This window comes from Artibeus jamaicensis, unplaced genomic scaffold (genome assembly GCF_021234435.1).
Source record: "Artibeus jamaicensis isolate MK-2021 breed Jamaican fruit bat unplaced genomic scaffold, CSHL_Jam_final contig_233, whole genome shotgun sequence".
NCBI lineage: Eukaryota > Metazoa > Chordata > Mammalia > Chiroptera > Phyllostomidae > Artibeus > Artibeus jamaicensis.
The window spans coordinates 29,515,867-29,533,555 of NW_026521486.1; the positions used below are offsets into that span (position 1 = coordinate 29,515,867).

General features: G+C 36.8%; 1 protein-coding gene across 1 annotated transcript in view; it reads left to right on the forward strand.

The window, feature by feature from the left end:
* PIK3C2G (phosphatidylinositol-4-phosphate 3-kinase catalytic subunit type 2 gamma) overlaps positions 1–17,689 on the forward strand; it is a 278,883-nt gene that overhangs the window by 198,677 nt on the left and 62,517 nt on the right. The window contains exons 28-29 of the mRNA XM_037136665.2: positions 5,534–5,690; positions 14,077–14,186. Coding sequence (XP_036992560.2) covers positions 5,534–5,690; positions 14,077–14,186 — 267 coding nt within the window. The remainder of the gene's footprint in view (positions 1–5,533; positions 5,691–14,076; positions 14,187–17,689) is intronic.

A 17,689-nucleotide genomic window follows, 5' to 3' on the forward strand; every position in this document is an offset into this window, starting at 1 on the left:
AGTCAGAACAGAGTCCACTTTTCTCCTCAGTACAAAACTCACAAACTTACATCTGCACGTACACTCCTTCCTTGTTGTTTAGATGTGTTTTCCTTCTTAAAGTCCATCCTTCCATCAGTGCTGTGGAGCTATTTCCCTCCCACTTTCTAATGTGCTTTATGCTATCAATAATTCATTTGTCCTTGCACGTTTATTTTCTCCCTCTTAAATAATCGTTTTAAAAATGCTTGTTTCTCCGAAGTTTAAATAACCTTGCCTCAAACCCCTGTTTCCATGCCATTTGCTCACTTTCACAAACTTCCTGCAGGAGCTGTCTGAACTCTTCCTTACCTCCCATTCTATGACCACTTCAATCTGGCTTTATTCTACATTACTGGGTAAGATCAACAATGGCCTTCATAGTGTTAAATTGAGCAATATCAATTCCTCATGTTACCTGAGTTAACAGCAGGTTATAATGGTGTTGACTATTCCTTCCTCACAATACCCTCTTCACGTGCCTCTGTGATGGAGCATCACTCTCAAGTTCTTCTCACTGCAGGATGGTTCCTTTCTACCAAGCCGCCAAATGCTAAGATTCCTCACGCCCCACCTTAGCCCTCTTCTCTTCTTACTCTACAGTCTCTACCAAACTGATAGCAGCTACGTCCAAGGCTTCTATCGATACCTTAATCCAGGTGACTCACAAATTCTTATTGAACATTTGATTTTGGGATAAGTGTAGATTTGCATGCAGTTGTATGAAGTAACACATACATCCTCTGTATCCTCTAATGGTTTACTCCAATGGGAACATCCTATAAAATTATAATGCAGTGTTGTAACCACGACATCGATGCTGATACAATCCAGGTATAGAACAGTCGCATCATCCCCAGGATGCCTCATCTTGCCCTTTTCTAGGCACACCCACTTTCTTCTCACCACCATCTTCCAGTCTTATCGCCTGAAAACCACGGACTTTTTCCATTTCTATAATTATGTCATTTCAAGGACATTATGTAAATGGAGTCCTGCAGTATGTAACATTTTGAGATTGACCTTTTTTTCACATAGCATAATTCTTTGGACAGTCATCCAAATTGTTTTGTACATAAATAGTTTATTTATTTTGTTAACAAATACTATTCCATGGTATAGATATACCACATTTGTTTAATAATCCATCCATTGAAGGACATCTGGGTTATTTCCAGATTTTAGATTTTAGTTATTACAAATAACGCAGCTTCTATGAATATATGTTATTATTTCTACGAGACAAATACCCCAAAGTATAATTGCTAGGTTGTAGTAGTTACATGTTATTGTTGTTTAAGTGGCTGCGAAGTGGTTTTTCACTGTAGCTGTACTCATCCTGTATGAGTGATCCAGTTTCTCCGTATTTGTACCAAAATTTGGTATTGTAATTAACTTTTAATTTAGTCAGTCTGATAGGTATGTAGTGATACCTCATTGCGGTTTTAATTTGCATTTTTCTACAGGCTAATTATGTTGAACATCTTTTCATGTCCCTTGTTTACCATCTTCATATCTTCTTCTATGAAATGTCTGTTCATGTCTTTTGTATTGTTTGAGTTGGCAAACTGTAAATGCTTAATGATAATGATCTTGGTATCTAGTGGCTATATACAAAGAGATTATGTCTACAGTATGGTAGAAAAGGGAAGTTTATACCTAATTAATAATAAACAGCAACTTATAGTACTTGTGTTTTCCATACCAAATAAATTTGTCTCCTTAATAACTAGCGTTTGTAATAGGAATATTCTTAAATTTCACAAATACATGTACATTTTAAACTAATATTCATTTCTCATTTTTATATCAGAAATATAAAAAATACTCTCAACAATTTTACAGAGTAGCAATTTCAACAATAGACTGATCCTGTGAATAAAAAGGTTAACTTTGACAACAAAATTAGTAAGTTTGTTCACACGACCTTCCCACATAAATGTTAAATTATCACAAACTCTTTACTGTGTGAGCTATGTTTATTTACTGTTTATTTATTCATTGCATGCAATGAATACCACCGAAATATTGTTTGAGACATTAAGAATACAAAAAATAAAGGTAAAATACTTCCTTTACCTGCAATAACCCAGATCATTTGTGAAAAAAACTATAAGGCAACTACAGACTATAAAGAATAAACTATATTAGCCTTAGGGCTAACTAAAAAGCTAAGACAAAATAAGAGAGAAATGATCTCTCAAGGGACAGGATAATTATAAGAAAAAATATTTGATCCTTATCTCTTAAAAAGCCCTATTAGGGCATTAAATCATCAGGTGAGAGAAGCGTGGCTAGAAATGGAGAACAACACAGGTAAAGGTAAAAGGTACAGAAACAGAAACATGTAGGAACTGGGCAAGTAATGGTGAAGCTACAACTCTGGGCAAATGTAGAAGAGGCACAACAAAAAAAGTTTGGGGTATTTGTGCCACTGTAAATGAGAGATTTTCAATATATGATTCAGAATTCAATAACAGACCGTAAGAGATCAAATAGTTTTCCAACCTCCCCTCTCGCCACAGCCAATCATTTCTTAGATTTATAAGTATTGCTTAAACCTGAGACAAAGGCTCTGGGATGCAAATTCTGCAACCTCGGGTCAGATCCACACTGGAGTGGACTGACAAACCAAATTTCAGCTGGGATTCCTACAGCCTGTAGAAACAGGGTAGGGGTCTCATTCACACGTGAAGGTTGTTTCCATTTATAGAAAAATTGTAGTCTAATTTTAAGTTACTTTTAAACTTTCTCAGAAGTTAGCCATGTAAATCACATAGAAAAGATGTGAGATATTACATTGCTGAACACACTGAAAATTTAGACTACAATATTTACACGGCTAAGTTTATGTTCTTCGATGTTATTATTGGTTTGTATTTTCTGTAATTTAGATGTTTCTTTTGTGTACTTGACTTTCTGCTATGATGTTTCTTCATCTTATTTATAATGGTGTTTGACATGGAAGAAAGAAATGTGATATCACATGAACTTGAACATAAATAACTGCAAAAACTTTTTGAGAAAAATCAGTTTGATGAAACTCTTTTCTCTGATGACAAGTCAGAAAATTCAGGAAGCTGTAAATCTAAAACTCTTAAAATTATTTTAAAAGTGCCATTCAATATAGTAAATGTAATACAGAGTGTAAGAAAAGAACTACTAGAAACCTTTTATAGAAAAATTAAGATTTTTTGCATTATGAAAGTCTAAGATATTTCTAATACTCTACTAAAATGTTAGCAATAGTGATGACTACATGGATGATGTTATATGAAAAATATTACCAAATTAAAAGGTTCACATAAGGGCTTATGCAACCAAAAAGTTGCATATTCAATGAGTGAGATTTAGTCATATGAAGGAGCTGGGAGTAATTAAACTTGGAAGGAAGGACAAGATTTTACTGATGGAATTTTGGAGAGCTTGGGAAATTTAGCTATGATGAGATTCAGGTCTGAGAACCCTTTTATTCATTTGGATAATAACAGTATTTAACATTCATTGAGTACTTACTATTTTCCAGGCTGTTTTTTAAGAACTATTATAAGAATTATTATAAACATAATTTAACCCATTTAATCCCAGGAGTCCAGTACTCTTATCCCCATTTTACAGAGGAGGGGACTGGGGCACAAGGAAGATAAGTAACTTGCTGAGGGTCACAGCACTAGTAACTGATAGACCGCAACATGAAACCTGACCGACAGGGCTGCAGTCTGCTCCCTCTTCCTGGAGCCTCCAGTCCCAACAGTTCACAAGCGTGTAGCCCTCTTTGTGTGTCCGGCATTTGTGCACATTTTCTCCATTAACCTTCAAAGCAGTTCAAAGAGCTACATATTACTTACCCATGCCAGGCATGAGACAACTGAGATGGGGCAGGTCCAGGATTAGAACCCATCCTACATCTCATACTCTCAATTTCTCTGCTCCTACCTTGCCTAAAATAAAGGACTGTGCAGCCGAGTCAGAGCACACAGGTTGGATGAGTCCGTGAAACCCACATATAAAAGGATTCTGAGAAAAATTTTTTTAATTTGAACTTGATTTGTGAGACACATTCATCAGTGTCTAGGTGCTCAATAAATTTTGTTCAATGAATGATACTTGAATGAACAACTATAAACTTAATTGAGGATATTGTCATACCAGCCTCTCCTCCTAACATTAAATGGTAGCATGACTCACAAAAATAAGATAAAATAACTACAGCCAGACAGAGGTCAAGTATTTCTTTTCCTTAAAACACTTCACTTCCCAAGTCCAGTCAGCCACAAAAGGTCTGTCTCACTATCACAAATCAGCCACAAAACACCTGGGTTATAGCTTTCTGATTTGAATATCCAGACTTCTGAAAGATCTGGCTGGCTAGGGGAGATTAGCAAGATTTCTCACTGTATCACATTTTTACTAAGATAACTAAGCATAGTAACGTTAAATAACACAATTATTCTTCATCATTAAAAGGAAAAAAGAAGCTTCCTCAATAACCCATGACTTTTTTCAGTTACTGCTTGGACTAACCTTAGTTATATATAGGTTACTAGGCCCAAGTTTAAAAATGTTTTCTTTCAATTCATTAAATATCTTTAATTTTTTAAGGCAACTTTTAATCTAAAATCGCATTCCCATCCCAAATGCTTCTAGAGGATCTTAAGCCAAATCAGCACCAAAGGTCTGTTGTGTTATTTTTCTTATTCAGTGAGTGAGAATTAATCAGAGACTTTTCCAATATTTCCTGGTCTCTATTAGAAGTGCCAATGCTTCATCTGTGGTCCCTTCGTGTCTCAAATAACATGAAAAAAAAGACAAAAAATAAGGCAAACAGGGTCATCTCTTTGGTCCTTTGTTTTCTTGTTTTCCAACCTAGGACCAATAGGGGGCAGTATTGCTCATATACCAACATGGTCAGCTGATATTTTCTCTTTTTTGATAAGTATCTTTATTGGACCTAGTGTGAAATACTATAGCTACATCTTTTTTCCCTCCCTAAGCATATGACAGCAAACTGGTAACATCTGCTTTTTTCATAGATTGCCTTCTGAAAGAACTTGTGATTCAGCTTTTACTTGAAAGTTTTTTTCTAAATGGTAAACATATCTTAAAAAAACACACACACACAAACAAACAGGAAATCAAACACATGATCCGTTCAATTATTTCAAAATTCAATAGGAAGTGTATTTTCTGTAAATCATCTCCATTATCAATTTGTCCTTACGTTAATTTTTAATGAGTAACATTTCCATCATATATAACTTGGGATTAAATATTTAAGACAATACAGGTTGATGTTTTAAAATAAGTTGTCCTTTCCTCTCTGTTACAGCTATCATTCAAAGTCAACGATTAGCAAGTTTCTCCAGCTGTCCCACAATGAAGGAGTTTCATCCATTAGAGTAGAGAGAAAATAACAGCAACAACAAATTTAATGGAAATTAGTTGTAACTGACTAATTTAACTCTGTACACCATCTCTTTTCCTGTTTAACATTGTGATTGTCTTTGGTTTCTAGGGACAGAGCCCCTTTTATTTTTACTTCAGAGATGGAACACTTCATTACAGAAGGTGGGAAAAATCCACAGCACTTCCAAGATTTTGTGGAGCTTTGCTGTCGGGCTTATAATATTGTCAGAAGACACAGCCGTCTAATCTTGAACCTACTAGAAATGGTAAGTCCCTTGGGGAAACAACAAAAAAAAGGAAAAAGCTTCAATTATGTCTTTCTGTGAGTAGTCTATTTTTGCTAATGGCTTGGAGTTCCCCGAAGAGCTGTTCAAAGTGGAAATAAATGAACAAACTAAAAGTACCATTGTATAGCTTATAAACACATTTCTTAATAAATTTGCTAATCTGTTCACAGTTGTCCCAAACATTTCTATTCAAGCTAATATTGCCATAATCAGGAGCTATCTCTGTATATTTTGACTAAAGATCAGGGACAGTAATTTAGAATGTTGTAGCAGTCATATTGTGGTTTAGGATTTTTTTAAGTGCTTTTAAAAAACTATCACACTAGAATTCTCTCCTTCATTTTAATCTTGGCTAATGTAATGATGATGTGCCTTGGTGTGTTCCTTCTTGGGTCCAATTTCTTTGGGACTCTCTGAGCTTCCTGGATTTCTTGGAAGTCTATTTCCTTTGCCAGAATGAAGAAGTTCTCTTTTATTATTTGTTCAAATAAGTTTTCCACTCATGGCTGTTCCTCTTCCCCTTCTGGCACCCCTATAATTCTGATGTTGAAATGTTTAAAAATGTCCTGGAGGTTCCTAAGCCTCTCCTCATTTTTTTGAATTCTTGTTTCTCCATTCTTTTCTGTTTGGTTATTTTTTTCCTCTTTCTGGTCCACTCCTTCGATTTGAGTCCCAGTTTCCTTTCCATTACTATGGGTTTCCTGTGCATTTCCATTCATTTCAATTAGTTTAGCCTTCATATGTTCCTCTAACTTGTGACTAAAATCAACCAGCTCTGTGAGCATCCTGATCACCAATGTTTTGAACTGTGCATCTGAAAGTTTGACTATTTCTTCATCACTTAGATTTATCGACTCTGGGGCTCTAAGTTCTTCTTGAGCTACGTTTTGCTCTGTTCATGCCTGATAGGTATGAGGAGCAGAGCCTTAGGTGTTCACCAGGGCAGGGCCACCCAGGTCACTAGTTTGCAAGAGATAAGGGGACAATTACCTACAAAGGAGTTCCCATCAGACTGTCAGCTAATTTCTCAAAAGAGACCTTACAGGCAAGAAGGGGCTGGAAAGAAGTATTCCAAGTCATGAAATCCAAAGACCTACAACCAAGATTGCTCTATCCAGCAAAGCTTTCGTTTAGAATGAAAGGGCAGATAAAGTGCTTCTACGATCAAATTCAAGGAGTTCATCATCACCAAGCCCTTATTATATGAAATGTTAAAGGGACTTACCTAAGAAAAAGAAGATAAAAAAGATGAACAGTGAAAGGACAGCAAACTCACAGTTAGTAACAACCACACCTAAAACAAAAGCAAACTAAGAGGATAGCTAGATCAGGAGCAGAACCATAGAAATGAAGATCACACGGAGGCTTAGCAACAGGGGAATGGGAGAAGGAGAAGGGGGAGAAGGTATAGAAAATAAGTAGCATAGACAGTAGATAGAAAATAGATAGGGGGCAAGAATAGTAGGGGAGATATACAATCTAAAGAACTTGAGACACGTCATAAACTAAAGGGGGGGACGGTGGGGGAGAGGGTGTGCAGGGTGGAGGGGAATGAAGGGGGGAATAGAACAACTGTAATGACATAATCAATAAAATATATTAAAAAAAACTATCACACTTACACATTATGGCAACTCAATAATGTAGACAGACCAGGCAAGGATTTTTCCTGGCTCCCCTCCCACTCTCTGCCTTTGATCAGTTGCTATTTCCAGATTAGAAACTGAGAGCCAAAAATGTGAGGTGACTTGCAAGCAAGTCAACCAGAGAATGCTACATTTAGTAGTATGCATTTGGTCTGCTGAGTCATGGACCTACATGCTTTCTGCTGACCAACATGGGAAAATTCAATGTTTCATTCCACTGTCCAATACAAAGAGGATCAGATATGCAGGGTGAGAGGGGAAGGATCTGTCAGAAATGTCTTCTGGAAGAAGAACAGAGTGATTCATTTGGTCACATACATATACACTAGTTATTGCAGCAAACTGTGGGAGAGAAATACACCTTTGCTAGATCACTATAGTGTCTGGAGTCAATCTGATCATCAACAATAACTGGTCTAGAAGCTTCAGCTGACAATAATTCTACCAGATGCTGTTAAGGGCACAAACTTGGTGGTCAGGCTTTCCTGGGTTTGAATCCTAATTTGACATTCTACTGGCTACATTGCTCTAGTAAGACTCTATTTCCTCATCTATTAAATGGACATAATAGCATCTACCTTATATAGGTAGGATCGGTAAATGCATAACCTAATCTTGAATGCTTTGTTATTGCACTATGCTAAGATCTTTATGTATGTTCATTGCTTTAAATTTCATAATAACCCTAAAAATAATTAATATTTAAAAACTTAGAACAATACCTACCAAATGTCAGGATTCAGTTAATTTATTATACTAGTTCCTTGTTAATCTACAAAAATACTGTCCAGTATAGTACCCCTACTAACATGTAGTTATTTAAATTTAAATTAATATTGAATAAAATTTTTAATTCAGCTTCTTAGGCTTGTTAACCACATTTCAAGTGCTCAATAGCACTTCATACATGTGGCTAGCAGTACCATATTGGACAGCAGAGCTATAAAATATATCCATCATTGAAAAAATTATTAGTACTGAATAAACGTTGACCTTATTGCAATACAGGTTTGATTTGGATCATTGTTTTAACTTGAAAACAACAAATGTACCTTACTTCTCTTTTTTATGCCTTGAAAAAAATGGGAATTTCTAAAAATACTATAAACATGTAATCCTTCATATAATACAAAGATTTCTTCATGTGTAAATTGGATATAGAAGGTTCTGTCCATCTTCAGAATCAACTTGGCTTTCCAGTAATTGCCAGTGACTCATATTGGTAGATTTGTGTGTTATCTCTGAATCTCAGAATTTTATTAGGCCATATTGCAATTATGAGCTGCCTTATGGTTCATAATCCATGTTCATAGCACAGAGGAAACTCTACAAGGACTGAGTCTGTGACCTTGACTCCATTTACATAATAAATATTCAGATACTATCAACTCTAATATTTACCTGCGATCTAGCAAACTCTAACTCGTGAATCCCTGAGCTCTTGAGAACCTGCTATATTCCAGAAACTGCTGAAGATACATTAATGTATGAGACCCAGTCAGTCTTAAAATTTTCAATTTAATAAGGCAGGTAAAGTTCATGTACATAAGTAACTAAGGTATTCAACATTTCTAAATGTCTATAATGTTGTAACTAGCTACATATGAGAGTAAGTACCATACTGAGTATGACTTGAACCAGACATTTGAAAAATAAACCTAAAGCAGAAACGCACAGATATAGTTTATGCTGTTTCTCAGGAGGTACTAAAATTATGCTGAACAATAGTAAGTGAGCATGTTGATGTGAAAGGATGTCTTTTTGAAAAAATAGATTTAGAACATTATTGATGAACTTTATTCTCTATTTAGTAAATTTTTCTACCTACCTAAAAAGAAAACTGCTAGCGTGAGTCATAATATATTAATCATTAAATTATAGAGTTAATGTCATTTTATTTCACTTAAAACATAGACATATGATATATTTTCAATTTTTTTATTGTTGTTTTATTACAGTTGCCCCAATTGCCCCCCTCTGCCTTTCTTCACCCAGCCCACCCCCCACTCCCACAGTCCATCCCCACACCATTGTTCATGTCCAAGGGTCATTCACACATGTTCTTTGACTAACCCCTTCCCTTTTTTTCCGCCATTGTCCCCTTTTCTCCTCTCCTCTGTTTGCTATCAGTCTGTCCCATATTTCCATGCTTCTAGTTCTATTTTGCTCATTTGTTTGTTTTTTAAATTCTCATATTATAATAGTAAAATCAAATATTGAATGTTTCTGGTATATTACATATCCAAAAAGACTCTTATGTTTTAAGTATTTAAGTCTTGATTTTTAGGCTAAGGAATGTTTACCAGTGAAGAATACTACTTCAGATTAAGCATATAGTCTAAGGTTTAGACTGTTACTGAAATTGAAACAGAGACCAGAGGCAATGTGGACCAATTAGACCAATGAACAAATATATGTGTGTCTCTGTGTGTGTAAAAGAGTAGTGTGTCATTCCCTCTGTTTCTGGTCATTGACCTCTTGATTTTCCTCTTTTCAGTTTTCACATGGCATTCTGTAGATAATCAAAGCATCAGTAAAGGTTTCAGGACCACACTTTCTGTACTACAACTTCTTAAAATAAAAACCAAATTTAAGCTTATGAAAGATTGTTTTCTATCCATGTGGGTAAACTACATTTCCCTCAATTCTCTTTCAAATTGACTCTTGCTGAATAAACTTCTTTTAAAAAGGACTCCATGTACTGCACAATGACCCAATCACAATGTAAGAAATACTTGATATGAGTCATAAGTTCTACCTTCCATGAATGGTCAGTGACCAGGAGCTACACAGGTTCGGTGAGTCTAACAGAGTTAATGGCTCATTCTCAGTAGAGAAGCGTGTTTCTAGATATCCACAGTCCTTTTTATTTACTCCCGGCAAAAGCCGGGGAAAATAATCCGTGAAATTCCCATCCTGCTTGAGAGCACAACATCTGCAGGAGACTCGAGAGTGTTGCTGGATGAATTCACTAACATAAAAGCCTGTATTTCATCAGCTCTTCTCTCATTAAAAAATCAATATCAGCTATTATGGAAGGTTCCCAAAGAACATAGGGACCATTCACCCAGTTTAAAATGTTTTTTACACCCATTATTATACCATATATTTCCCAGCAGAAATCTTTCTGACTTCTCTATGTGGTGGTGAAGACTGTCTGCTTCCCGAAGCACAGCTATCAAAATAGATGTGGATTTAGTAGGAGGATAGGACTAGAAGAAATGATAATGTTCCTATCTTTAAAAAGAACTTAGTTGTTCATTACTTGTACTGGCAACTTTTTCCTTTTTCCCTTCCCTATGGTTGCAATTAAAGTCATTCCCCATGAAAGCTAAGTGAGGAAACACTTGAACTACATCTCTGTGGGCTAAATGGACCCAGGCTGAGACAATCTTTACTCTCATGTGCAGATTCACAGCACTCAATCCTTCTCTCTGAGGAATGGAGCCCATCAACAAGGGCAAGGTCAGCATTTGCTACCTGTCATCAGCCATGTGCTAGGGAGATAGCTGGGGTTCTTCTGACTTGAAGTTGGCTGCCCTTCACACCCATGTAGTGTGTGCATGTGTGTGTGTGTGTGCATGTACATGTTAGCAGAGGAAGGGGTAAGTACAATATCTACTTCCCAAGGAAATCTTTGACAGAATCCTAAACAAGCACATGTGAATTCAGGTTACCCATAAAAACTAGAAAGCAATTCATATCTAAAGAAAAATTACTGCAAATGAATAATCACAGTGTGACAGAGGGGAAAAATGCCTCAACAAGTACAGAGATGTTTCTAGAACTCTAAGTACACAACTGATCAGGTAAAGCCTAATCTAGACTCTTGTTACTTTTCAGACTATGTGTCCCTGTGGTTGATTTTAAGTTTAGTAGTCAAATGTTGACTTGCTACTTGTAGATTTTCAATGCCTGATCATGTTAGGTATTGTTCATGCACTCATCCATCCATTCATTCATTTATGCATTTATTATTTCATAGGCAGTCTGTAAATTCTATTACTTACAAAGCACCATGCTAGACAATATAGAAAATTCAACATTGACTAAGAACCCAGTTAATGTTCTCAAAGAACTTAAAATCTAATCCGACACACATATACATAAACAAAATATAGTAAGATTTAGGCAGCTATACGTACTGTGAAAGAGGTGGGGCCAAGGTATGATTGTAGTATAAAGAAAGCAGTAACTATCTCTCAAGAGGATGTATGGTGTTTCAAGCAGGGGTTGGAGAACTAGGAAAAAAAACCTATTCAAGTTATCTAAGCAAATGAAGATAAAGAACTGGCCTAAGGCAATAATTTCAATGGAAAGGGGAATGAATACAAAAGACTATTGAGGTAGCTTTTATAGAATTAAGTGATCGGCCCTGGGAATTGGGAAGAAGAAGGAATAAAATAAAATATGAATTTCTTTTTAGTTGGACAGTGGTGGGAGTGAAAGCAGAGATAAAACAGGAAAGAGGAGGAAGATTTTCCAGAGAATTTGCTCACATTTAGATATCATGAATTTGAGTTGCTAGATCATTGTTGAGGAGAGGCTGTTGACAACTCCCCAGGACTGCCTGATCCATTTTGATGGTTTCAGTCACTGTCTACATGCTACTCACACACAGCTAAATGGTTTAGGCCTCATCCAGCCCTCCAAATATACCTAACAAACCTCCTAGTTTTCTCAATTCTACTTATATTTAAAATTCAACAACTTATCTTCATTCCTAAATAGTCTCCTAATCCAGTCTCTTATTTGGCCTCACGTAAATGTAAATTTAAAAAATGACAACAATGAGCTTTGGCCAAGTGGTTCCATTGTTTGGATCATCATCCTATATACCATAAGCCTGTGGGTTTAATTCCCAGTTCAGGACACATACCTAGGTTGCAGGTTCAATCCCTGGTTGCAGCATGTACAGGAGGCAACCGACTGATGTTTCTTTTTCACATCTATGTCTCCCTCTCTCTGTCTGTATCCCTCCCTCTCTCTCTACGGTCAATGAACATATCCTCACATGAGGATTAAAACAATAACAACAATGATCTCTCCTAAATGCAATGCACTTATATTATTGCCCATTTAAAAACACTAAAAGAGCTCTCTTGCCTTTAGGATCAAGCACAAAATCTTGTATATTGTTAAAACATCCTACCCTACTTGGCTTTTTAGCCCAATCTCTTGTCACTCACCCACAGGAGACCCTATGTTCCAGAAAGCCATCCTGGATTTTTTTCTGTGAAAAAACAGAAGATGTCTTGCTCTCCCCTGTACATCTCTGTGGGCTGTTCCCTCAACCTGTGTAGGAACAAGAGGAAAAGGAAAAGAGTTTCAAATTCATTTTTTCCTCACTTGAAATTCATCAAGTCAATCACAACTTCACCCATCTGCCATACCCATATTCTCAGTCTAGCCTTTATTTTTAGGATCAGCAGCATTGTTCTTAACTTTCCACAACTATAAAAGTGCCTCAATTCCAAAGTAGAAAATAATTTATTATCTTAGTCAGAGAGATACTGATGACATCATTCCTCTTCTTTTCTTTCTTTCTTTTTTTTTTTGCAAAGTTCACATTTATTTCAAAGAGATCCATTTTTTTCCTCAAAAAGTTTGGCCTATAACTGCAGAGAATATCCCTTCAGCCTACACTATAATATAAACAAAGTACTTTTCTAAAGGTTGGCAGAAAAGTGCCTGAGCCTTTCTACAATTATACCTTTAATTGTTCCATGGCTTTAATAACCTTTAATAAATACAATCATTGCTTAACTAGAGAAAATTATGTTGTGATAGTATGAGTCATAGAGTCATGGGAGAACATAAGGTGAGAACCAGAGGGATAAGTTTTATACTCTATGTGCTCACACACCCTTTGACCTGGATAATTCAATTACAGTTTGGGGGAAATTAAATTTTTCTTCTTTAAAATGGGCACTGTGATATATTTTTGTAACAATGTATAAAGTATAAAGCTATTTTTTATTCATTAGCTATCGATTTTCCCAGAACATGTTGGGTATATTTATATCTACTTTAAAAATAAAAAATATAATTAAAAGATTAAAAAAATAAAAATGAGGAGAAGATAAATGGGGTATAAATGGTGACAGAAGGAAGCAGAATTGCGTATCTGAAACATGCAATTTTATTAACCAATGTCGCCATAATAAATTTAATGTTAAAAATGTATTTAGAAAGAAAGAAAGAAAGAAAGAAAGAAAGAAAGAAAGAAAGAAAGAAAGAAAGAAAGAAAGAAAGAAACTGAGAAAATGGAGGTTCAAAGAGGCTAAAAGACTTTTTCAAGATGATTCAGATTTTAATGGCAGATCCAGATTTTCTGACATCAGACACCTTATTATTTCTGCTGTCCCATGCTGAATATGCCTCTTATACAAGGAGACAATATAGGGATAAAGAATACTCTCATGCTTACTTCAATAGTTTATGCTAAAGTTAAATTATTATTCTTCAAGTGCACTGACAACTTCATTGGTTTTTAATTTCATTATTACTGATGTTGCCTCTACTGATAAATGTGGCAGGTTAAAAACCATGAACATAGTTTTTCATGTGTACAACTGAAAGGCATTGCTATGAAAATTCGTTCCTGTGCATTGGTAGAATTAACCAAGTAAGCTTAACCAAACTTAACCAACTAAGATTTCATTTACATTTCTGAAGGGGTTTTTTTGTTTGTTTGTTTATATGTTTGTTTTGCCCAGATGCTCCACGCGGGGCTGCCAGAGCTGAGTGGAGTCCAAGACCTGAAATATGTGTACGATAACCTTCGTCCGCAAGACACAGACCTGGAAGCAACAAGTCATTTTACCAGGTAGAGCTGGCCGTGAACGTGTATATTCCTGTGTGTGTGTACACATGGTTCACATTTGAGATGATTTTGGTGTGAACAGTCGTTGGAATGAAACTATCATTCCAACATTTGTGTCTGAGTTCCCAAGGGGTACAAAAGAGCAACGGGGACGCCGGTGTCTCCGTCACACACCGGTGTTCGGTAACAAGACTCTGCATCCAACACATTGCTCAATCACAGGTCACTGAAAAGAGCAAGGGCTGACGAAAATAAACTGGTTGTTCTACTTGAACTATGTCCAGAAAAACCATTTGGAGAAAGAGATTTATGATGAGATAGAAACTCATGACTTTCATCTCTAAGAAAATACCCTGCCGTGTCATTGCTTGGACAGAGCAATTACAGTGCCACAATTTACCCACAGTTCCTCCTATCACTGTCAAAAGGAAAAAAATTATACTTTGGATAAGAAAAAGCTCTTTGGGGCCCTGGCCAAAGGGAAAATGTAAATGTGCTTTATTCGTCAGCCTGAGTCCCATCCCTCCCCCCACCAAGCTGTAAAGAGCAGAATCTTAGATACTGGTGAGCTGGCCTGGGTTGACTCATCTGCCAGCTCCATTCAAGAGAACTTGAACTAACACTGGAAGTAGATCTGAAGCCAGCAACCTCCTGGCAGTGAGCTAGTATATCCCCCTCTGCATACTTTCTGCCAGGCTAATTTTCCAGCTTTCGGGTGTTGTGTAGTATGCTCTTTTAATTAAACTTCTTTTGAGAAATCCATAGTAAAGAACTTGTTCTCCATTGCAAACTTAAAAGGCATCTAGTCATCTAATTAGGGCAGGTCATCTTTCTGTTCAATTATTGCCTTTGGCCATTTCCTACCCCTAACTTTTGAGGATCTTATAATTTAATTGCCTTTAGGAATGTTTATCCGTCGCAACTTTATTATTGCCTAATGCATCATCTTCTGAGTAGATCACTTTTCCAGCCTACATTCATTCCTGCTTCGTGTATTTAACTTGCATTCATAGCCTCATCAGAAATGTTCCCAAAGAATCAAAAATTAATGAAATAGAGGGGGGAGTCTGATCCAACTTCCATCCCATTCAACCCTTGATGTTCTGGACACCTACCACCTCACCCATGAAACCTTCTCAAGTTATTCTAGTACTGACTGGTCTTTCCCTCTATAGTTCAACAAAACATGTACTTTTCATGCTATACTTAATTTTATTAATGAATTATTTACTATCTGTATATCACCTTAATTAATATATTTGTTAGTTACATCAGTTTCTCTCAAGTAAAGCAGGAGATAGAGTCCCACTTCTAAAAATATCTGAATATAAAACAAACTCTATTTCTCTTAAACTATATGAAAGAGTTTAGCAGAAAATACAATTTAAACATGAAACATTCAGTATATAACAGGCATATAAAAGGACTAATATTTAGCACAGGGCTTCTTGTGCATCAGGCCCCACTCTAAGTGCTTTTTGGATGTTAACTTATTTAATCATCACAACAAGTCTGTGAGGTAATATCATCTTTATCTACACTTTTAGATTAGAAAAACCGAGACTCCAGAGAAGTTAAATAAAGGATTGCCAAAGGACACAGTTTACCAGAGAGAGTCACAATTTGAGTCGGCAGGGGGGGGCGGGGGAGGCAGTTGGAGGGTCGTGTCTCAGAGCGCAGGGTCTTGCAGGCTCTGGGAGATGCACAGCTGCACACTTCAGACCAGTTTCCTCGAGGTTCTTAGAGCCCACGTTGGCCGCAGTTTAACCAAAGCAGATCCCGCACCCTTCCCCCAGCACCAGTCCTGGCTTCCTGAATATCCCACGTCTTGTTCAAAGACAGAAGTCCCTCCCTGGAATTCCTATCACTGAGCAGCACCGGGTGTTCCCGGGGTGCTTGACTCAAGCTCTGTATAATTGCTGCCCAAGGTGCCCCCATGGGACACTTTGACTAATGTCACCGAGGCAGTCACCTTCCTTCTTTTTCTGCTTTGGCCCATTACCAGATGTCTTCAAACTCTATAATTTTTCCTCTTTTTTCCTCAGAGAAATCTCCCTCGAGACTCACTCTCCCTTGGACTTCCAAGAACTTATAGTGTGTTTTATCTTAAAGTCTCAATTGTGTGCCTTTGTTTTTAGATATGATTTAATTTGCTTTGAACGTGTCTTTTCAGCTTTTCTCTGAGTTCCCTGGTCAGTATGTGCAGATCAGATGTTGAGAACATTTTCTATGGCACATACCGTCCAGTATCGTGAGGGACTTGCTACTGAGATCCGAGAAAGCTCAAGTGACTGTGACCATGATTTTTACCCTTAAAATAAAGTTACTTACCCCCCCCAGCCCCCCGACCAAGGCACCCACAGAGTTTCTTTCCCACTCTTTCTCCTTCCCTTCCCCTCTCTCTAAAAATAAATAAATAAAATATTTTTAAAAAATCTCTCCATTATTTAGATATTTTCAAATTTAAACAAATTATACAGTATTTCTTTTTCGATACTTAAACAATGTACAAATACTTAAACAATGGGTACAGTGAATTTATAGATCTATATCCATTAATTAAAAACAATAATGGGAGCTTTAAATGAGAAGATTTAAATAAATGTTAAAAATGATGTATACTTGTTTACTTTTCTGTGTAAACAATAACATCTTAAGCTGCATTCTCTGACATCACATGCATTTCTAAAGTCAAGGAGAAACTTGAAGTGTAAACATCAGTGCATATAATTTACCAGAAAAGTAATCAAGTTCTATAATGGATCCAGCCCTGGTCTTCCTGATTCAAGCAACGTCTTTAACCCTACCTGCATATGTGGTCCCCTGTACATTTAAACTCTTTGTCCTCTTTGTTCTGATAGGTTAAAAGTGCTTCATGTCACTGTTATTCTGATGACACTGCTAAGACACAGATAAAAACAAGACAAGAAAATCCAGTCTCCCCCTTGCCCCCCTACCACTGGGCTCACAGATTTGGGTCCTGAATGAGGACTAAGTCATCAGAGACACAGCATGAGTGGCCACCTGAAATGCCTTAGTCCTGACTGCACTGTATGCATTAAGAGGCTGCCATTCTTGACCCTGTTTGAGACTTGAAAGAAAGAAATGGATTTTCTTGCCTCTCCAAGGGAGTACTCTGCTTATGAATAATACAGGATTCTACCTCACTCCTAGATACATTCTGAGTTAAAAGCTGGCGATCAGAGTTTCAAAGGATATTGTACTCCATGTGGCATTGAAAACTGTATCACAATTAATGGCATTTAGAGAAAAAATGAATATAAAATCATTTTGCTGGCCACAAAGGTTTTCGACATAATTGCCAACTGTTCTCTCCGCTTCCCTTAATTTTTTCTACTCCGCTTTCAGCGGCGTGCCTTTGAGCAGAACCAAGAAAGTATCATGACTCGGCCCCTGCAAATGGATACTCTCATGTAATGTCTCTGCTGGGCCCACTGCGAGGCAACAAAGGCAGCCATCCATTAAAATGCTGTCCAAATGGGTTA